The 21,607-nt window shown below is 42.0% G+C and overlaps 3 protein-coding genes across 7 annotated transcripts in view; 2 read left to right on the forward strand and 1 right to left on the reverse strand.

Moving 5' to 3' along the window:
* On the forward strand, positions 1 to 9,279 carry LOC131137184 (meckelin-like). Its single transcript, XM_058084825.1, has 28 exons — positions 1 to 322; positions 1,091 to 1,179; positions 1,255 to 1,345; positions 1,431 to 1,530; positions 1,633 to 1,696; positions 1,772 to 1,843; positions 2,886 to 2,948; positions 3,026 to 3,180; positions 3,238 to 3,346; positions 3,415 to 3,501; positions 3,615 to 3,680; positions 3,752 to 3,905; positions 3,980 to 4,100; positions 4,179 to 4,284; positions 5,525 to 5,581; positions 5,654 to 5,752; positions 5,821 to 5,919; positions 5,988 to 6,074; positions 6,140 to 6,239; positions 6,302 to 6,441; positions 6,520 to 6,660; positions 6,741 to 6,821; positions 7,789 to 7,905; positions 7,984 to 8,100; positions 8,173 to 8,280; positions 8,349 to 8,451; positions 8,522 to 8,664; positions 8,751 to 9,279. The coding sequence occupies exons 1-28, from the start codon at positions 118 to 120 to the stop codon at positions 8,829 to 8,831; spliced, it is 2,955 nt and encodes a 984-aa protein (XP_057940808.1). The 5' UTR covers positions 1 to 117; the 3' UTR covers positions 8,832 to 9,279.
* Positions 8,526 to 17,275, forward strand: pdp1 (pyruvate dehydrogenase phosphatase catalytic subunit 1). Of its 2 annotated transcripts, XM_058084832.1 has the most exons (9): positions 9,939 to 10,068; positions 11,080 to 11,332; positions 11,410 to 11,577; positions 11,661 to 11,872; positions 12,472 to 12,553; positions 13,880 to 13,974; positions 14,041 to 14,428; positions 15,392 to 15,757; positions 16,163 to 17,275. In XM_058084832.1, exons 2-8 carry the CDS (start codon positions 11,093 to 11,095, stop codon positions 15,755 to 15,757), a joined length of 1,551 nt encoding a protein of 516 aa, XP_057940815.1. In that variant the 5' UTR covers positions 9,939 to 10,068; positions 11,080 to 11,092; the 3' UTR covers positions 16,163 to 17,275. The 2 variants fall into 2 exon arrangements, with proteins under 2 accessions (XP_057940814.1, XP_057940815.1); XM_058084831.1 differs by lacking the exon at positions 9,939 to 10,068 and adding an exon at positions 8,526 to 8,664 and having other exon boundaries at positions 15,392 to 17,274.
* cdh17 (cadherin 17, LI cadherin (liver-intestine)) overlaps positions 17,243 to 21,607 on the reverse strand; it is a 13,800-nt gene continuing 9,435 nt past the window's right edge. For all 4 annotated transcript variants that reach the window (XM_058084830.1, XM_058084826.1, XM_058084827.1 and 1 more), the window contains 6 exons: positions 21,153 to 21,397; positions 18,253 to 18,383; positions 17,966 to 18,190; positions 17,783 to 17,893; positions 17,586 to 17,702; positions 17,243 to 17,517 (listed from right to left, as the gene is read on the reverse strand). In XM_058084830.1, coding sequence (XP_057940813.1) covers positions 17,441 to 17,517; positions 17,586 to 17,702; positions 17,783 to 17,893; positions 17,966 to 18,190; positions 18,253 to 18,383; positions 21,153 to 21,397 — 906 coding nt within the window. In that variant the 3' untranslated portion in view covers positions 17,243 to 17,440. The remainder of the gene's footprint in view (positions 17,518 to 17,585; positions 17,703 to 17,782; positions 17,894 to 17,965; positions 18,191 to 18,252; positions 18,384 to 21,152; positions 21,398 to 21,607) is intronic.

Genomic DNA, 21,607 nt, shown 5'->3' on the forward strand with positions numbered 1-21,607 from the left:
GACCTACTTACTGTATCTGCAACTGCCACAGTGCGTCCTCCGGAACACAAGGTGGCGCTAGTGCATTATTACAATAATGAATGCTGCGCCCACAAAACAGGAAGAAAACGCCACACCATGGCGACAGGGACGCTACCGCTTTTTCTTAGCAGATACAGATTGCCGTTCATAGTGTTTGTTTTTATACAAGTTAAGCCGATTCACGGTCAACTGTATATCATCCCTTTTCAAGCACCTTCTAATTGCAGTGTGGACGAGTTCTTTGACATTTCCAGTCTGTCATGTGCTAGCTGCGGTCCGAATCAACAACAGAACGATGAAGGTTTGGAAATAATCTCACTAAAACTCACAAAGGTTCACTGTTCGTCCATTTTCTATATCGTGTGTCCTGCAATGTTTGCTAGTCTTTAAAAGTAACGTTTAATGACTTTATTTAAAAGCAAACATGGTTCTTAAACAAAATAACAGCATTGTAGCATCACACTGATATAACAGACCACATTTGTTACTCTTATTTGAAACATTTGGCGCGCATAAAATAAAATACAGAACAATGTTTACTTTTAAGTGTATGTATATGTGTGTGTATATGTGTATATATATATATATATATATGTGTGTATATATTAATTTTAGAAATATGGTGTGTATATATAAATTAAAAAATATTGTCTATGTAAATATATATATAATACCATATTTTTTAAAATATGTATGTATTTTATATTTTTATATGTATATATTTTACATATACAGTATATAATATATATAGTATATAATACCATAATATTTTTTTATTAATGTGGTCTCTGATAAAAATGACAATCCATATTTTTTCAGGATTAAAATTTTTTTTCAATAAAATCCCTTGACCATAATACCATATACATATTAGATTTTTTTTTTTTTTCTGGTGCAGAGAGAGAGAGAAGGCAAAAGGCCATGCCCACGTACCACAACCGCAACTACTACTACTCCAAACAATGCCTTCAATCCACATATCTGTATGCAAAAAGAAGACATAGAACATCATGCCGGTGCATCATTTCTCCAACTAATAAACCAAACTAATTCATTCCAACTTTTCCAGGTCTGAGTTGCATATGTAAAAGTGGATTCCGAACTGTCCCGACTGAGCAGACGTCCATTGCTTGTGAGTCCTGTCCAGCAGACAAACCTGTAAGTACTCTTCATGATGTTTATCTTACAAAATACCCCCACTGAACGCATCTGTCTTCATTATTTTCATTCCAGGCAGTAACTAAAGATGGCTTTGGGTGCATCCGCTGCCCGGGTAGTCTCACTGACAAGGGAGGGTGCCAGTGTCCCGCAGGATACATCCTCGGTGGGGTGAATTGCTGGGTCATTTCATATCATGTACCCTATTTCATTTCCATATGGCTGCTTGTTGCGGCCATTGTTTCTTCCAGTGGAGAGGGACATCAGCGGTAACATTTTGGATGAAGCCATGTGTGAGATCTGTAATGGAAATGGTTCAGCTTTCTCAGTGCCAAACAGCAGTGGAGACAGGTATCCGTGCCGTGGAGTCAAAAGACACACCCGGCATTCAAACCATCGTACAATGACACCCGTATCTTGTTTTGTTTACACTATCTGTCTTCTGTGTTTCAGGTGTGAGCGATGCCAGGCTTCGTTCATCAAAAGCTCCTGCGTGTGTAACTCGCCCTCCGTGCTGGTGAGCTCACTCCGCTCTCAACAGATATTATTCTAAAGCTTATAATCCATGTTATATGTTATGTTGGTATTCCAGGCAGGGGGCTTATGTCTCCCCCCAAGCAGCCTGCCCTCTAATGTCAACCCCAGCGTCAGCTTTTCTCAATTGGTGAGTTACTCTTATTGTCTCTCACTTTTTCTATTTCTCTGTCACGTCATTGTCGCCTCTGCCAAGGAAAAGAGTGCGATGGAACAAATGCTTGTCATCCTAGCAAAGCCATGAAGCTTTTTTTAATAGTGGGGGTGTCCAAAGTGCAGCCAGGGTCTGTTTTATATATTTTTATTTATATTTTAATATATAAATTAAATAAACAAACAACAACCAGCAAAAACATTGAAGTACTAAAGAATAATACATTTAAAAAATATATTATGACAACAACAAATTTCATTGTAATTTTTTGAAAATTAGGCTGCGGGAAAAAAAACAATATTGTGAGAATAAATATTGTTATATTTTATTGAGAAATAAAACATAGATTTTTTTTAGAATAAAGTTGTAATATTAAGAGGAAAAATAATGTAATTTTTGTGGCTGAGAGTTTAAATATTAAAATAAACATACATAAAAAGTTGTAATTTTTAGACAATTAGGCTGCGGGAAAAACAACAATATTATGAGAATAAAGACAAATTATTATGGGAATAAAGTCATAATTATGAAAAGAAACTTTACAAGATGAAAGTTGAAATATTTGGAAAATAATCATAAAAAAATAAACGTTGCAGAAATTACAAAAAATTAAATTACATTTTATTAAGAAAAAAAACATAGATTTTTTTTTAGAATAAAGAGGAAACACTTTTGTGGCTGAGAGTTGAAATATCAAAATAAACACACTTTAAAAAAGTTGTAATTTTTGGAAAATTAAGTTGCGGGAAAAAGTTAGAATATTATTAAATATTAAAAAAAATTTTTTTAAATGTATTTAAAAATTAAATATTATAAACTCATAATATTAGAAAAAGGAAATTGACAAAGAAATATTTAGAAAATTCCAAAAACAAAACCAACAGCAAACATGGGGGGAAAAACAGCAAAGAGCCAAGTTTTTTTTTCTTGAAATATATACTGTATAACTATTGTATAAATATTTGAGTCTATAGTAAAATACATGAGCTGATGTCCTGTGATCACGTTCCTCTTGTAGAAGATCAGTGTCCTGTCTGCCTGGTTCGTCAAAAACCTGTATTCCTCCGCAGCAGCCTGCCTGGTGATTATGCATCTTTTTGATTATGCTCTTGGCGTGACCTCCATCATGTATGTTAACCAATCATAAACGTCAAACAGAGCTTCTCCAATCTGACGGCGTGCCAGGCGCTCGGCAACATGTGCGTGATGAACATGCACTCCTTCGGCGGGATGGGCACTGATGCCTGCGGCCTCTTTAACGCCGTCTTCAGATCTCAGGCCGCTTTCACTTCCACTCAAGACATTTCTTACTGGTAGGAGCAGACGCACAATATTATATTGGATTGGATGTCAATCGTTTTTGTTCGCAGGAGACTCCATTTGCCGTGGCTTTACTACGGCGACGAACCAGGGCTGGCAAGTCGAGTCCTTCAGACCGACCCAGTCCCGGTTAGCTTCAGTTTCAGGGGAAGAAACAAGGTATTCTAAATAACAATGATACAGAAAATCTTCCTATATGAGCTGACATTATTATTATTTTTGGACAGAACATAGGAATTAAGCTGCTTGCCGCCGTTTATAACGTCAGAGGAGACTTCCTCAGATGGGAAAACATCGGAGCATCCAATCTACAGGTGCCGACTCCCATTAATTGTTTTAATGTGCTGATTAAAAATGTATTGATTGGCGTGTATCGGCATACGCCGATTACATCACAGTGAACACGATATCTGCTTTTCTTGTTCAGATGTGTCCGCAAACGGCCGCCAAACGCTCGTCTGCCTTCAGCTTCGGCACCGCTTACCAAGAAGGTGTAAGTACGCTGGTCTTGTTTAGCCCACCATAAAAGACTTGGACTCAGGACTCACGTGTGTTTGTTATCAGTGTGATATTTCAGTCGCCGACCTGGTGCTCGCTCATCCCCTGCCGCTGTTTTACGATGTGTTCATGGACCTCGGTGGAGAAGACGGCAGAAAACTTCTCCCCTTGCCCACGTTGGTGTATAACCAGCAGTACAACGGACGCTTCGTTAACCGAGGTGGTATTTGTGTAGGATCAACAGTGTCGGATCTTTACGGTGTGATGTCATATTTATGGGTATGCCTCTCACAGAGAGCATGAAGAGCTGGTACCTGTCTCGGCGCATGTTTCTCGTGGACGCGTTGAGCGGCAGAGAGAAAAGTGTGAGCTCCATTCCTAAAGTGGTCCGGGTTGCCAGTTCCATCAAAATAAGGTCTGACATTTAAAGACACAGAATGTAAATACGTCATGTATATATACGTCACAAGTCCATGTGCTTCAATGTGTCCAGGTTCCAGTTGGTTCCACGCTCACAGGAGGGTCAGGTGTTTCCTCCTTTGCTGACTGTGGAGTACCGAGATCTTCCCATCACTGATATGGACACACAGACTGTGTCTGTAAGTCACAACATACGTTGTGTGCGTCGGCTCCGTCATGTCACTCGCTTTTAATGCAAACATGGGTCGGTGTGTAACTCGGTCAAGCTAAGTCGGTCTTCAGGCAAACGTGAGTCAGGAACTCTACCCGGCAACAGTGATTGGTCATCCATCGACAGACATACTTTGCTATATTGCACACCCTCAACTGTTTTATGTTGTTTTGTTTTTTTTTTACATCTGAGTTTTTTTTTATAACCAAGTGGTTAGCGCACAGGCCACACAGCTAGGAGACCTGAGTTTGATTCCACCCATCTCTGTGTGGAGTTTGCATGTTCTCCCCCTCCCACATTCCAAAATTTGCCAGGTTAATTGCCGACATGCTAGGTTAATTGTCCATAGGTATGAATGTGAGTGTGAATGGTTGTTTGTCTATATGTGCCCTGTGATTGGCTGGCCACCAGTCCAGGATGTACCCCGCCTCTCGCCCCAAATTTTTTTTGGAATTTTGCTACCAAAAAAATTTAATTTTCTCCAAAGATTTTAACAAAAATGTACCCAAATTTACCATACAATTTTTTTTGCAAAAAAATGTTTTTTTACCACTCCTAGAAATAGGTGATTGGCAGCTGGGATAGGCTCCAGCACCCCCGCAACCCTCGTGAGGATAAGCCGTAGAAAATGAATGAATGACTTTACCCCAAAATAGTTTGTAAAAAAATTTTTTTGAAATTTTACAACAACAAAAAAACATTTTCTCCAAAGATTTTAACAAAAATGTACCTAAATTTACCATACAAATGTTTTGCAAAAAAAAAAAAAAAATTACCACACCTAAAAATAGGTGATTGGCTGGCCACCAGTCCAGGGTGTACCCCGCCTCTCGCCCCAAGACAGCTGGGATAGGCTCCAGCACCCCTGTGACCCTCGTGAGGATAAGCAGTAGAAAATGAATGAATGAATGACTTCACCCCCAAAATACAGTGTTTGTACAGAAAAAAAAAATTGCAACAAAAAAATATATTTTTCTCCAAAGATTTTAACAAAAATGTACCCAAATTTTTGCATAATTCTTTTTTTTACCACAGGATAAGCGGTAGAAAATGAAAGAATGAATGAATGACTACTTTGCTTTAGTAAGATAAATATTGTAAAGAAACAGCGCCATCTGGTGGATGTGATGAGATACTGCTTCCCAATAACGAAGTGTGCTACTGTGTCCAGTAAAGTATACATTGTCTCTGCCTCTCTCCTCCCGTAGATGAGCTTTGCTGTGGAGTATGAGATGGATCAGAATGAGGCTCGCATGAAGACGGATGTGAGTACGAATCTAAGGTCATTGTTTACTTTTTTTTTTTTTAATCATGTGACTTTGATGGTCTGTGTGCAGACCGCTCTCGGTGTGCTGGCCGGTCTGGCTGTGCTCTTATCAGTGCTGAAGACCGTCAGCTGGAAGAGGAGGATCGCTTCGCCTGTCGTTGACTTCAGGGTACAGTATAGTATATTTATCATAAATGATAAATGTTTATTTTTTTTAACTCCGCCTCCTATTTTCAGACCATGCTGATGTTTTTCTTGTTTTACGCCGGCGATCTGGCTAATGTCTTTCTTGCCGTCACGGTGGGATCCGGACTGTACTGGCTCATCCTTTACAAGGTGATTGATGCTCAAGTACCTTCTTGGTGGGATTGTGTCGCTCCTAGAATGAAGATTTCTGTTTTCAGGCCCAGCAGCAGGCGTCAGTGTTGCTACCACTTCCTCACCAGGAGGAGCAGTTTGTGATGTACATCAGTTGCGCCTTTGCCCTCAAGGTGAGACACGCTACATGTCAACATGAAGTCCTGCTACGCTTAACGCATTTGTACGCCGTGTCCAGGCACTTCAGTTCCTCCACAAGCTGATAGTGCACTTGTCTGTTGACGTCTTCTTTATTGACTGGGAGAGACCACGCAGCAAAACTAGCAAGACCGCGTCAGGTATTCACAATTTTGGAAATACGTTTTGCATATCTATTTACCGAATGTCCGTTTGTTGTTAGCCAACGCTCAGCAGAAACGTGATCCCTCCCCCGTCAGCATCTGGAGAACATACTTTGTGGCCAACGAGTGGAACGAGATCCAAACCATCCGGAAAATACGCCCGACCTTTCAGATCATGGCTGTGCTCTTCTTCCTTGAAGTACTTCTAACTCCGCGTACATACTTGTACTTGTATTATTCCCTTTCAACGGAATGTCACCCTGCTTGATTTTTGCAGGTGCTGGGATTCTCTAACTTAGCCCTGAGGGACCCCTGGCCGACGTTACAGCGCCCCCCGCAGGCGTACACACCTTCCTACAGCCTGATCATGCGCTACGGCGTGGCGGCAACACTCTGGCTCTGCGTTGGGCTTCTGCAGGTGACATTTTGGACTTAAATCTCAGCCGTCATAAGAAGGTAAGGAGGTGCACCTGTTAAATATCTTCTTCATCCATGCAGGTGCTTTTCTTCACCGTGTTTTACGAGCATTTTGTGGAAGACAAAATCCGACAGTTTGTGGATCTCTGCTCCATCAGTAATGTGAGTTACATTGTGCTTCTACAAATGACCTCTAGTTGACCTTTACTACATGTAAATAAAGTCTAGGATTGCTGAAGGGTATTGCTGGAGCCTATTACAGGAGTTTGTAAACAATATAGCAGTGGTTCCGAATCACAATATCAGCAATGTAATAATAAGATATATTTGAAATATTCATTTTCTACCGCTTATCCTCACAAGGGTGCTGGAGCCTATCCCAGCTGTCATCAGGCGAGAGGCGCACACCTTGGACTGGTGGCCAGCCAATCACAGGGCACATATAGACAAACAACCATTCACACTCGCCAATTAACCTAGCATGTTTTTGGAACGGGGCTGCACGGCGGACAAGTGGTTAGCGCGCAGACCTCACAGCTAGAAAACCCGAGTTCAATCCCACCCTCGGCCATCAATGTGTGGAGTTTGCATGTTCTCCCCGTGCATGCGTGGGTTTTCTCCGGGTACTCCGGTTTCCTCCCACATTCCAAAAACATGCTAGGTTAATTAGCCACTCCAAATTGTCCATAGGTATGAATGTGAGTGTGAATGGTTGTTTGTCTATATGTGCCCTGTGATTGGCTGCATGTCCACCAGTCCAGGGTATACCCCGCCTCTCGCCCCAAATTTTTTTTAAATTTTGCTGCCAAAAAAATTAAATTTTCTCCAAAGATTAAAAAAAAAATGTACCCAAATTTACCATACAAATTTTTTTGCAAAAAAAAAATATTTTTTTACCACACCTAAAAATAGGTGATTGACTGGCCACCAGTCCAGGGTGTACCCCGCCTCTTGCCTGAAGACAGCTGGGATAGGCTCCAGCAGGAAGAAACCGGAATACCCAGAGAAAACCCACGCATGCACGGGGCGAACATGCAAACTCCACACAGAGATGACCGAGGGTGGAATTGAACTCTGGTGTCCTAGCCGTGAGGCCTACATGCTAACCACTCATACTTTTCCTGTGCAGATTTCAGTGCTGGTTTTACCTCACCGCTGTTTCGGCTACTACATCCACGGGCGTTCGGTGCACGGCCACGCTGACACCAACATGGAGGAGATGAATAACAACCTGAGGAGAGAAGCGGTATGCTCACTTGTAGACTTGGATTTTTATGCGCATGAACTTTATGTTTACTCTTTTTTTTTTTTTTTTTGCATTAAGGAGTCGATGTGTGGCCAAAGAGGTCTTCTTCCCAACACGGACATCCAGACATTCCAGGTGGCCCTTTCCATGCGGCTGCGCTCCCATTATGACAGAATACGGGAGTCTTTCACTCAGGTTTGTTCTTGTCTCGTTGCAAGCAGGTTCCGCTGTATTCCGGTTCTTTATTCCGTCTTCATACATTTCCAGCGTCACGGACCATCACGGCTTATGGACGCGGCTTCAGCCAACCAGATGGAGCAAAACATCCGTGCCTACCACACCATGAACCACTTCCTGGGATCAGTCATCGAGCATGTTAGTCTTTAGATCCGTTTCTTATTCCACATCTTGACTGTTCTCATATGCTGGTTTTGTTCCCTCAGGCCCACCCTGACATGGACTACTACGTGAGGGACAAACTGACTTTTGAGAGGGTCATGGGCATGGAGTTCCTAGAACCGAATGACAAGAGCATCTTTTACAACGGTATCAATCCTGGGTTGAGACATGGCGTGCCGTATTTGTGTATTTACATGGTGTCTGTTTACCGCCACAGACGAAGGCCACTCCTTCAGCGACGTACTCTATTATGGAAACGAGGGCACACTGCTGATTTTCGACACCTTGTTCTTCTGCGTCGTGGACCTCGTGTCTCAAAGCTTCGTACTCGCAGCCGTGCTGACGTACGTGCAGCAAATGGTCAGTATTGTGCGAATGTGTGTGTGTGTGTGTGTGTGCCTAATGTATCGTCATCACGTGATGGAAGTTTTGGGTATTCCTAACAGATCTTTGAAAGAATTCGCAATGCCCTCGGAAGGAAGAACCTTGTCAACAAAACTCTGGTGGATGACAGATTTCTGATTTAGGAATTTATTCGTGGTGTCGCGAGATTGGGTCTATGAGAACGAGACGAGATGGAAAAAATATATATGTGACATCATATGGCGATCTACTATGTTACACTGTGTGTGTATATGCCATCAGCCCCGCCTCCACCCACCGAGACAGAGAGACTGGACTCATTCATTCCATGTGTTGCTATGAAATCATTTATTGATTATCATCCCAGGCCTGGTGCCCAGTAGACTTTTTTTTTTTTCCCGAACGACAACTCTCGTCACGTTCTAATCTCGCGAGATCTTGTGACACCCCCGGTAGCTACATTGTACATAATCCAATAGTGTCAGTGTTGTTTACGAGTCATTACATGTAGATGATTTTTCTAATTGTACATACCTATTTCATCATGTAAATATATTTTTGGTAATAATTTTTTTTAATGAATTAAAAGTTTTTGTAATAAAGTGTCATACAAATTAGGCACAATTACTTAATTGAATGTAATTTATTTTTTTGCATACAGTAAATAGAAATGCCCAATATTGTGCTGAATATAATTATTATTTTATGGCATTGCCGTGAAAATGATAGTAATTAAAAGATTTTTTATAATTAAGAAAGTGGAAAAAATATATTTTTTAATATTTTTAGTGATTTTAACACTTTAAAGGCCTTTATTGGACGAAAAATAAAAATGCCTTTCAATTAGTATTTTCTTATTAGAACCTGAAACTGCTCAATTTACATTGTTTTTTTCATCCATTATTGCTACATTGTCAGGTTCAAAACATAAAGTCACACTCAAAATCCTCAGGTCAAAAATAAGTCATTAATATCTATATCTACTATAAGTTTAGTAAAAATATAAAAATATTAATATTGTTTATTATTATTATTATTATTTAATCCCTTGGGGCTAGTATATTTACACTTTTTTGTAATAAAAAAATCAAAGCTAAAGTCAAAACACACAAACATAATGAATTCCAATCAGCATCAGACTTCCTTATTTTCCGGATATCTCTTATTTTGAAATGCAAACATTAACCTGTATGTCATTGCTTCGGGTCACACAATTCTTACCAAAGTCACCACTCTTAGTTTGAAAGGCCGGCTTTATTTTCTGGTGTGACGTCATGTAAGGTGTCAGTGATCAGCCAATCAGGCTCCACCTGCGGTGCGGCGCTTGATGAACGGCGTCGTAATGGAGTGCCTGGTGGAAAGCCATGAACTTAAATAAGTTGTTCGCATTCTTTGTTGAAGGTGAGTCAGTAATGCGTTTTTAACCTTCGCTTGCGTTGAAAAGGGAATACTTTAACTAATACTACCGTACGTTTTAAAGCGGACTTGAGCTGTTTCACCGTCGTAGTATAAGTGGGTGTAACCCTCAAGCTAGTAGCGTATTATGGTTAGCATTGCTTTACCATGCTAGCTTACACGTTTGCTAGCCAGGTGAGAAGTTTACTTCATATTTCATATTGTTGCACCTTTAATATATCGTGTATTGTATTGTATTGTTAGGCTATAACATACGCCAGAGAAGTGTGCGGGTTTTTTTTAGTGCCTCAACCGAAGGGAATAGTATGGCTGACAAATATTTGTGATTATGTAACAGTCGTATATATCCTCTCTCAGACCGGGGATGACCACATAAAACAAACACATAAACCATGCAAACGTCCTGCAGTCGGTATTTTTAGCCTGTTGACCTACAGCATGCTAAGCTACAAGACCTAAGGCATTAAGTTACTGGCTTGGACTACCAGTGCCTGTTTAGTGCTAAATAATATTACATACAATTTAAAGACATCAGAGATTTTACAATATTTATAATTGACTGCTTGGAGTGGTGTAGTTTTTCATATTTTAAGTTTAGTTTAGAATGTGCTTTAAAATGTGACATTGATGTATGTTACATGATTACTTATGTAATTTAACATGCCCGAAAAGGAGATTTATTGATCATTATAGAAGTAAAACAGCAGAAATTGGTAAAATTTTAACAAAAAAAGCACCAAAAAAGTTGTAATGCTGACACTAATAACAAGATTTCTCATTCAGAAAAAAAAATCTGCACGGCAACCGAGTGGATAGCACACAGGCCTCACATGAATGGATTGAGCCCTTTTGTCATAGAGGCTTTATGTCTCGGTGGGTGGAGGCGGGGCTGCCAGAATACACCCAGAGTGTGTAAGAGTGAAATGTAGTGTCTCATGACACCCCCAACTAAGAACTATCTATAACACAAAGTCATGGGCATACGTGTGTTTACAGTTCTCCATCAGCCATGCCCGTGATGTCACAGCTTCTCCGGGGTTTGCCCCGGGCGACGGTCCTCTCCTCCAGTCTGGTACCATGCCAGCATCACCATTTAGGGTCCGCCGCCCGCCCACCTGCCTCCAGGCGCCCATCCCACGCGCGTCGCACCCCCTCAAGATGTTACCGCACCACCTCAGCACTCCACAGCTACATCCTCACTCCGCCGCAAGTCAACTCCATCCTCAAAGCCAACGAGTACAGCTTCAAGGTTAGTTAGAGGTCACAGTCATTGAACTTAATCCAAGTCAAGTCCAACTCAATGATTTATTTGTGTGCCGGTTCCAGGTGCCCGAGTTTGATGGCAAGAACCTGTCATCCGTGATGGGCTTCGAGAGCAATCAGCTCCCGGCTAACGCTCCGATAGAAGACCGCCGCAGTGCCGCCACATGCCTGCAGACCCGAGGGATGCTCCTGGGCGTGTTTGATGGCCACGCCGGATGTGCTTGCGCACAGGTGAGCTCATTTTTATGCTACACTCGACTCTTAGTTGCTTTTTTTTAATTTTTTTTTTCACACCATCTCCGTCTTTGCACCAGGCGCTCAGCGAGAGGCTCTTCTACTACATCGCCGTGTCGCTGCTGCCCCACGACACCCTGTGCGAGTTGGAGGCCGCCGTGGAGGGGGGCCGGGCCCTGAGTCCCATCCTCCAGTGGCACAAACACCCCAACGACTACTTCAGCAGGGAGGCTCAGACGCTGTACTTCAACAGCCTGCGGACCTACTGGCAGGAGTTGATTGATCTCACCAGGTGAGGAACGCAGGAACGACATGATTTACTCTCACCGACTCGCTTTCCGTGAAGACATTTCTCACTCTGTATGTTTTAGGGAATTATTGCATAAATTGACTTAAAACCAGTTTTTCAACAAGCATGTATACTTTTCAATGAGATTGTATTTGGCTTCATAAGATCAGGTCAGGACATGATGCCATTGGAAACTGGTTCTTTTTTTTTTTTTTTGCATGTGTTTGATACCGGAGCTCCGACGGCGTTTGGTGCACACGCCGGTCCCCACAACTTCAAACTGATTGTGGCCGGGTGGGGTCCCCATTATGTCCACATTGATAAATGCTAGTAGCTGTCCAAGCTATATAGCATTGAAATTGTTGGGTCGCTCATACAGTACGTATGAATGGAGCTAGTCCAACGGTCTATGCTGGTTATCCTCAGTAGGGGTCTGCTGGAGCAAGATGATGGGGGGGGGGGGGTACAGTCCGAGCTGGTCGCCGGCCAATCGCAGAACGGCAAAACCTAACGATTGGGTAATCTGGCGTAGTCAGTGCATGGAAACATACTGGTGAATTGCTTCTTCCCTGATGAGGCTGTGGCGTCTTCTCCCATTTCAGCCCAGGCGACGTCCCAGAAACCAGCGAGGCTTTGATGAATGCCTTCAAGAGGCTGGATAATGACATCTCCTTGGAGGCTCAGGTACCTTCTCTCACGTCCCTAATGTACTACGGATGCACTCTGGTCAAGACAACACACACACGGACTGCATGCATTATGAGTCTAGATCACATTAAGGGGACTCTAATTCAGGGGGGTCCATAGTGCGGCTCTGGAGCCGTTTGTGTTTCTTTATTGGCCCGCGGAACATTGTAGAAATTGAATTAAGGGAAAAAGACAAAGTCAAAATGTTAGGAGAAAAAAGTTGTAATCTAACAAAAAGTCATAATTTTACTAAAAAGAATAATAAATAATTTAGTACCAGAAAGTTGAAATATCAAATTTTTTTAAAGTCATAATATTGCGAGAAACAAACAATTAATAAATTAATAAAGTTTGAATGGTTTTGGAAATTTGAAAAGTCATAATTTCAAAAATATTATAGCAAAAAAGTCATAATTATGAGAATAACATTTACAAGAAGAAAGTTGAAATAGTGGGAAAATAAAAAAAACAGCCACTATTTTACAAGAATAAAGTCAAAATATTAAGAGGAAAAAAAAGTCGTATTCTGACAAGAAAAAATGACATTTTTACGAGAATAAACTGGTATAATTATGAGGAAAAATTATGTTATTTTAGTGGCATAGAGTTGAAATATTAAAGAAAAACAAACATTTGTTTTAAGGTCGTAATATTATGATAAACAAACATGACAAATGTTTTAGGAAAATAGGAATATTTCCCATAATATTTACAATATTATGGGACTAAAGTCATAATATTACAGAACACAATTTGACAACACAGTTGAAAAAAATGGGGGAAAAAACAGCAAAACACGTTCATATTAGAAATAGGCCTTTTCACAAAGCTATGACACAGTTTTGTTATATAAATATAATATTTATATAATATTTTTATAATATAATATTATAAAAAAAATTATAAATATATACAAGTTCTTAGCCTATGTTTAAATATCAAAGTGTCCTTTGGTTCCTTTCATTTTTCCATGATGTGACCTTGCTGTAAAAAGTTTGGACATGTGTTGTTATTACGTAAAAGTGCCCATGAAGTCGACGTCGACACAGTCGGCCACTTGTGTTGACATAACATTTGAAAGCCAAGGGGATCATTGCTATGAAAGATTCTTTGTAGTACAATCCTCACAGATATTCACTCCTCCGCTGTAGCGTTTTTGTATCCTTGTTAAAACATATTCCTCATGCTGACGTCCTCGTCCCGCTCGTCTTAGTTGGTTAGCTGCTGCTTATTCTTCTTCTAACGTTTATCGGCACGTAGCAAGCAACTCAAAGTTAGCTAGTTTGCTACAGGCACTTAGGAGATGTTCAATTGTCTGTACAGGTTGGAGACCCCAATGCGTTCCTGCACTACTGGGTTCTCAGGGTGGCCTTCTCCGGAGCGACCGCATGCGTGGCTCACGTGGACGGACCAGACCTGTAAGCATGACATCATCTATCGTACGTCGGGCGGGGCCTTGAGATACGCTGTCTTGTTTTTTAAAGGTACATCGCCAACGCCGGCGATGCTCGGGCGGTGCTGGGGGTGCAGGAGGAGGACGGGTCATTCAGCGCGCACACGCTCTCCAACGACCACAGCGCCCAGAACGAGGACGAGGTGGCTCGGATCCGAGGGGAGCACCCCCCGTCCGAGAGGAAGACGGTCATACGCCAGGACCGCCTGCTGGGCCTCCTCATGCCGTTCCGTGCTTTCGGCGACGTCAAGTTCAAGTGGAGCATCGAGCTGCAGAAGGGAGTGCTGGAGTCCGGCCCCGACCAGCTCAACGAAAACGAGCACACCAAGTTCATCCCCCCCAACTACCACACCCCTCCTTACCTCACGGCCGAGCCCGAAATCACCTACCACAGACTCAGGCCGCAGGATCGATTCCTGGTGAGTCTCTTGGCTTCTCTGCTTTATGGCTTGCTAACTTCACAAACGTGGGTGCTGTGGTCTAACCGCAGTACATATACTGTATACTATATACTGTATACCGTATATCATATACTATATACCATATACTTAATACCATATACTTAATACCGTATACTATATACCGTATACTTAATACAGTATCCTGTATACTTAATACCTTGTACTATATACCGTATACTTAATATCGTATACTATATACCGTATACTTAATACCGATCCTTTATACTTAATACCTTATACTATATACCGTATACTTAATACCGTATCCTGTATACTTAATACCTTATACTTAATACCGTATACTTACTACTGTCTACTGTATACTTAATACCTTACACTATATACCGTATACTTAATACCGTATCCTGTATACTTAATACCTTATACTATATACCGTCTACTTAATACTGTATACTTAATACCTTATACTATATACCGTATACTTAATACGTATACTGTATACTTAATACCTTATACTATATACCGTATACTTAATACCTTATACTATATACCGTATACTTAACACCTTATACTATATACTTAATACTGTATACTATATACCGTATACTTAATACCTTATACTCTATACCATATACTTCATTCACTACTACGCGGGTGGTAAAGTACAACTAAGCCCTAAACATGACTTAAAACTCTTATTTCCAAATGCCCACAAGGCATGCTGGGTAGTCCAACAACAATATGAAGTATGCACAAGTGGTCATTGGATATCAACCCCACCTTGTTTACTTCTCTGACGACCTCCTCTTCATATTGTGAAAGAGAGAATGAATACCACAAGCTACCCAGCATGCCTTGCGGCCGGAATGTTTTTTGGCATGCGTATTGTGGAATGGGTATTTATGCATCAGACTATTTCCGTAGACGGGCACTTTTATCCACGCAGTCTGTCCCACGCAGGTGATCGGTTCCGACGGCCTGTGGGAGACGCTGCACAGACAGGAAGTGATCCGCATCGTGGGCGAGTACCTGACGGGCGTGCACCAGCATCAGCCGCTCACGGTCGGGGGCTACAGGGTCACCCTGGGACAGATGCAGGGCCTGCTGGAGGAGCGCAAGGCCCGCGCCTCGTCCGCCTTCGAGGACCAGAACGCCGCCACCCACCTGATGCGTCACGCCGTGGGCAACAACGAGTTCGGCACCGTGGACCACGAGAGGCTCTCCAAGATGCTGTCGCTGCCCGAGGAGCTGGCCCGCATGTACCGCGACGACATCACCATCATCGTCTCCCAGTTTAACCCGCACGTGATCGGAACGCAACGCTGAGTAAACACACACACACTCACACACTCACACGTGGTGTGGAAGTGGGAGTTCACTGGTTGCGTGAAGTATTTATAGCGACTTTATTTATGTACCGTACTATGGGATGGTACTTTGTAAACACTCATGGCTGACGAGACACTGTTACAAACTTATTTTGTGCCAAAAGATCCTCAGAAATTCCAAAGAGTGTCAGGAAGAAATACTGCGGCCTGATGGGAATATTTTTATTTGGGAAAAACAAGCTAAACTATGTTGCACAATATTATCATGCTAGTTTCATCTCTTTGTTTACTAGAAGTGGCTGTTACTGTCTATCATATCGTAGCATTAGCACGTTAGCTGTGCACGACACCAGTGATTCCCAATCACTACTCATATCTTTATGTTCTATCTGCTCTATGCCAGCTATTCAACGCTTTACCACTAGATGGCAGCAGCTACATCCACCAGCTGCCTTTCCTACCAACACAACAGGTGACTTGCCGGGCTGATCTAGGATCAGTAAAAGGTAGGGAAACGCCGTGCTAGAACTTCCCAACACTCCAGGCAGTGTTTGAACTCGTCATGTACTCCTTACAGCAGTTACACTACATTTGGATCCAGCTACGTTTATTCACGTTACAAGCTTTTATCTCGTCTATGCTGTTTGTAGAAGTTGGAATCCAAACTGGGGAACTATTTTCTATAGGGAATGACAAATAAACCACTTATGTTATACTGTTGTCTGGGAATACTCCGTTTCCAAGTGTAGTAGTACTACAGATGGTGGTTTTTATTCAAGTTAGGAACTTCTACATTTAGGCATTAAATCATAATATAAGATGCGCTGAAATTGAATTCAAATACTATTAACTATTTTTAAGTAAAATGTGGGAAAAAAATTATACAATTGGAGTGTTTGCAAGTTAAATTTTTTACAAATAAAATTTGGATTAGTTTTCAAAAAACATGATCAAATGCTTTTAAATGACATTTAAATTAAATCTTGGCAAAAAAGATATATATTTTTAAAAGATATGTATAACATCCTAATAATTTTAATTTGTTAACATTTGTTTTTAATTAAATTAAATTAAAATATTTGCAAAGAATACAATATTTTTTTCTTGTAAATATACAACTTTTTAAAGTTTTTTGGGGTTTTTTTTTCCCTCATTTTTTTGTAAATATAAAGGTTTGGATCGGGGCTAGCTATCGGCGTCGCTATCGGCGTCGCGTGTGGTATAGCTATCGGCGTAGCGAACGCAACGCGCGGATTCCACTCTCAACCCTCACACCTGTGACGTCTACGTTCGGAGTCGCTTTGTGAGACCGAAAAAAAAGCACCAATCATGTGATCTCCTCCCTGCCGCCTGAAGCGATGAGTCATCAGTGTGGCGGGCGGCAGACGGAGGAGACCAAAGTGTTGGCTGCAAGTGCAGAGTGAAACGTCAGCCATTAGACGAGATGTCGGTGTGGGGAAAGCAGCGGCCAGAGTGCTAGAGTGGCCCACTTGTTTTGTTTATTGGGGGGGGGGGGGGGGCACAAAACAAACATGACAAATATTGAGAATTGGTACACACGTGGGGGTGAGGGGGGCCACGGGTCAATAAATTAGGGTTCAAGCGCCTTTTTTCCAATTACGTCCTGGGCTAAAAGATGTCATGCTAAGCTAACATTTCGCAACAAATAAACAAGCTATCGCTACATTAAGGCGTTCCTCTCCTCCGTCGCCGCTTTCTGTTTACTCGAACGTTTGATCACGACCACGAAGACGATCACTGCAGAGGAACGTAGAAAGGAGGCGGTAAGACGGGAGAAGTTGAGACGCCGATTTCGGGAGACTCACCGCAGAATGCCAGAATTCCCGCCAAGATGCCGACGGTGGGTCCCAAGCCGTATTTGAAGCCGTGTTCGGCGGGCGGCGTGTAGCAGTAGCCCAGCTCCGTGCACGTGCACACGTGGACTTGGCACGGAAAGACAAGAGCAACGTGAGCGGTCACGTGACCAGAAGGCATAGCAGCCATGTTTGCGTGTGAGCTGTACCCTCAAAGGCTTGCGTGACGCCCATTCCCGCGTTGTCTTTAACGTTGATGGGCAGCGAGAAGGTTTTATCTTCAGTCGGCGTTTTCTTCAGGGTCAGCTTTGCGGAGGTTCCTGCGCCAGGAACAAAAAAGGACGGACGTGATCACGATGGACGCGAGCCGCTAGATCAGCTTTTCGGCGTACCGTCCACGACTTGCAGATCCCAGTTGTGGGACTTCTTCCCGTGTGCGAAGGCGAAGGTGAAGGGCTGCGAGAAGGGGGCGGCGTCTGCGTCGCGAGCCTTGATGAAGACCGCTTCTGGCTTCTGGACGCAGATGAAGGCCTGCGTCTCCGTCAGCTTGGGGACGTTGTCGTTGACGTCCAGCAGCCTCACGGACACCACGCGCTCATCCCACTTGTCCGGGTTGTCTGTCAAAACGCCGGACTTTCACGCCACTTTCACTTCAAGGCCGTGGAATCCACAAACTGACCTTTCTCGTAGGCCATGACCTTGACCTCGAAGGTCTCCAGAGTCTCCCTGTCCAGCTTGTCTTTGGTCCGGATCTCTCCCGTGGCCGCGTCCATCTCCAGCCACCCCTTGGGGTCGCCCTCCATCTTGAAACTGCACAACGAAATAGCACACGCCCACTTTCACACCCGAAAGTCATAGGAAAAAGTAGAAGTCAAAGATCCTCTATGTGACAGGAGTGCTTTGCTCTTTTTACGAATATGATACCAAAAAAAAAATACTAATCAAAGATCATCTATATGACAAGAGCTCTCTGCTGTTATTGGGAATCTGCTACCAACAAATAGAAGTCAAAGATCCTCTATATGACAGGAGTGCTTTGCTCTTTTTACGAATATGATACCAAAAAAATGCTAATCAAAGATCATCTATATGACAAGAGCTCTCTGCTGTTATTGGGAATCTGATACCAACAAAAAGCAAGTCAAAGATCCTCTACATGACAGGAGCACCCTGCTGTTTCTAGGAATCTGATACCAACAAATAGAAGTCAAAGATCCTCTATATGACAGGAGTGCTTTGCTCTTTTTAGGAATATGATACCAAAAAATGCTAATCAAAGATCATCTATATGACAAGAGCTCTCTGCTGTTATTGGGAATCTGATACCAACAAAAAGCAAGTCAAAGATCCTCTACATGACAGGAGCACCCTGCTGTTTCTAGGAATCTGATACCAACAAATAGAAGTCAAAGATCCTCTATATGACAGGAGTGCTTTGCTCTTTTTACGAATATGATACAAAAAAAAATGCTAATCAAAGATCATCTATATGACAAGAGCTCTCTGCTGTTATTGGGAATCTGATACCAACAAAAAGCAAGTCAAAGATCCTCTACATGACAGGAGCACCCTGCTGTTTCTAGGAATCTGATACCAACAAATAGAAGTCAAAGATCCTCTACATGACAGGAGCACCCTGCTGTTTCTAGGAATCTGATACCAACAAATAGAAGTCAAAGATCCTCTATATGACAGGAGTGCTTTGCTCTTTTTACGAATATGATACAAAAAAAAATGCTTATCAAAGATCATCTATATGATAAGCATTTTTTTTTGCTTTTTGTTGGTATCAGATTCCCAATAACAGCAGAGAGCTCTTGTCATATAGATGATCTTTGATTAGCATTTTTCTGGTATCATATTCGTAAAAAGAGCAAAGCACTCCTGTCATATAGAGGATCTTTGACTTCTATTTGTTGGTATCAGATTCCTGGAAACAGCAGGGTGCTCCTGTCATGTAGAGGATCTTTGACTTGCTTTTTGTTGGTATCAGATTCCTAATAACAGCAGAGAGCTCTTGTCATATAGATGATCTTTGATAAGCATTTTTTGGTATCATATTCCTAAAAAGAGCAAAGCACTTCTGTCATATAGAGGATCTTTGACTTCTATTTGTTGGTATCAGATTCCTAGAAACAGCAGGGTGCTCCTGTCATGTAGAGGATCTTTGACTTCTATTTGTTGGTATCAGATTCCCAATAACAGCAGAGAGCTCTTGTCATATAGATGATCTTTGATTAGCATTTTTTTTTGGTATCATATTCGTAAAAAGAGCAAAGCACTCCTGTCATATAGAGGATTTTTGACTTCTATTTGTTGGTATCAGATTCCTAGAAACAGCAGGGTGCTCCTGTCATGTAGAGGATCTTTGACTTGCTTTTTGTTGGTATCAGATTCCTAATAACAGCAGAGAGCTCTTGTCATATAGATGATCTTTGATAAGCATTTTTTTGTATCATATTCGTAAAAAGAGCAAAGCACTCCTGTCATATAGAGGATCTTTGACTTCTATTTGTTGGTATCAGATTCCTAGAAACAGCAGGGTGCTCCTGTCATGTAGAGGATCTTTGACTTGCTTTTTGTTGGTATCAGATTCCCAATAACAGCAGAGAGCTCTTGTCATATAGATGATCTTTGATTAGCATTTTTTGGTATCATATTCGTAAAAAGAGCAAAGCACTCCTGTCATGTAGAGGATCTTTGACTTCTATTTGTTGGTATCAGATTCCTAGAAACAGCAGGGTGCTCCTGTCATGTAGAGGATCTTTGACTTGCTTTTTGTTGGTATCAGATTCCTAATAACAGCAGAGAGCTCTTGTCATATAGATGATCTTTGATAAGCATTTTTTTTGTATCATATTCGTAAAAAGAGCAAAGCACTCCTGTCATATAGAGGATCTTTGACTTCTATTTGTTGGTATCAGATTCCTAGAAACAGCAGGGTGCTCCTGTCATGTAGAGGATCTTTGACTTGCTTTTTGTTGGTATCCGATTCCCTCTATATGTCAGGAGTGCTTTGCTCTTTTTACGAATATGATACAAAAAAAATGCTTATCAAAGATCATCTATATGACAAGAGCTCTCTGCTGTTATTGGGAATCGGACACCAACAAAAAGCAAGTCAAAGATCCTCTACATGACAGGAGCACCCTGCTGTTTCTAGGAATCTGATACCAACAAATAGAAGTCAAATATCCTCTATATGACAGGAGTGCTTTGCTCTTTTTAGGAATATGATACCAAAAATGCTAATCAAAGATCTTCTATATGACAAGAGCTCTCTGCTGTTGGGAATCTGATACCAACAAAAAACAAGTCAAAGATCCTCTACATGACAGGAGCACCCTGCTGTTTTGGGGAATCTGATACAAACAAAAAGAAAGTCAAAGATCTTCTATATGACAGGAGTGCTTTGCTCTTTTTAGGAATATGATACCAAAAAATGCTAATCAAAGATCGTCTATATGACAAGAGCAGCAGCATGAATTCACGATGGCACGTGTGGTAATGTGGTAATGCGCCCCCTGGTGGTCTTTTACCGTATGTCTTTGCCCTCGGCGCCCCCTGGTGGTCTTTTACCGTATGTCTTTGCCCTCGGGGTCCTTGGCCTCCACGGTGAGCAGCACGGCTCCCTTGGTGGCGTTCTCCGGCACGCTCACGTCCAGCACGGTCGACGTGAATTCCGGGACCTCGTCCACATCTGTGACGGACAGCGACACGACGGCGCTGGATTGGTCGCCGTACTCCAGGCTGCTCATCAGAGGCTCCGGGTTCCGAGCGTCGATCTTCAGCTTGTAGGAGGCGGACGTCTCGAAGTCCAGTGGCTGGAAGACATTTTGGAAGTCTTAGTGTCCACCTTGAAGCTACCGAGCTAACACGCTAACAAGCCTTCATTGCTGCAACATAGTTTATTCTATAGAATAGCAATAATTCATATTTCATTTTTAACCATGAATAAAATGTTTTCATGTTTTTATTCATTCATTTATTCCTTGATGATAAATTCTTTATTTCAGCCAACATAATGTATGTTT

This window comes from Doryrhamphus excisus, chromosome 10 (genome assembly GCF_030265055.1).
Source record: "Doryrhamphus excisus isolate RoL2022-K1 chromosome 10, RoL_Dexc_1.0, whole genome shotgun sequence".
NCBI classification, from domain to species: Eukaryota; Metazoa; Chordata; class Actinopteri; order Syngnathiformes; family Syngnathidae; genus Doryrhamphus; species Doryrhamphus excisus.

Bases quoted from the DNA above. Each gene is read 5' to 3' on its own strand.
- LOC131137184 (XM_058084825.1), top strand. From the start codon at position 118: ATGGCGACAGGGACGCTACCGCTTTTTCTTAGCAGATACAGATTGCCG. The intron at 3,681-3,751 runs GTAAGTACGCTG...GTTTGTTATCAG, and splicing joins GCACCGCTTACCAAGAAGGT to TGTGATATTTCAGTCGCCGA. The intron at 6,661-6,740 runs GTGACATTTTGG...TCATCCATGCAG, and splicing joins TCTGCGTTGGGCTTCTGCAG to GTGCTTTTCTTCACCGTGTT.
- pdp1 (XM_058084831.1), top strand. From the start codon at position 11,093: ATGCCCGTGATGTCACAGCTTCTCCGGGGTTTGCCCCGGGCGACGGTC. The intron at 11,333-11,409 runs GTTAGTTAGAGG...TGCCGGTTCCAG, and splicing joins CCAACGAGTACAGCTTCAAG to GTGCCCGAGTTTGATGGCAA. The intron at 13,975-14,040 runs GTAAGCATGACA...TGTTTTTTAAAG, and splicing joins CACGTGGACGGACCAGACCT to GTACATCGCCAACGCCGGCG.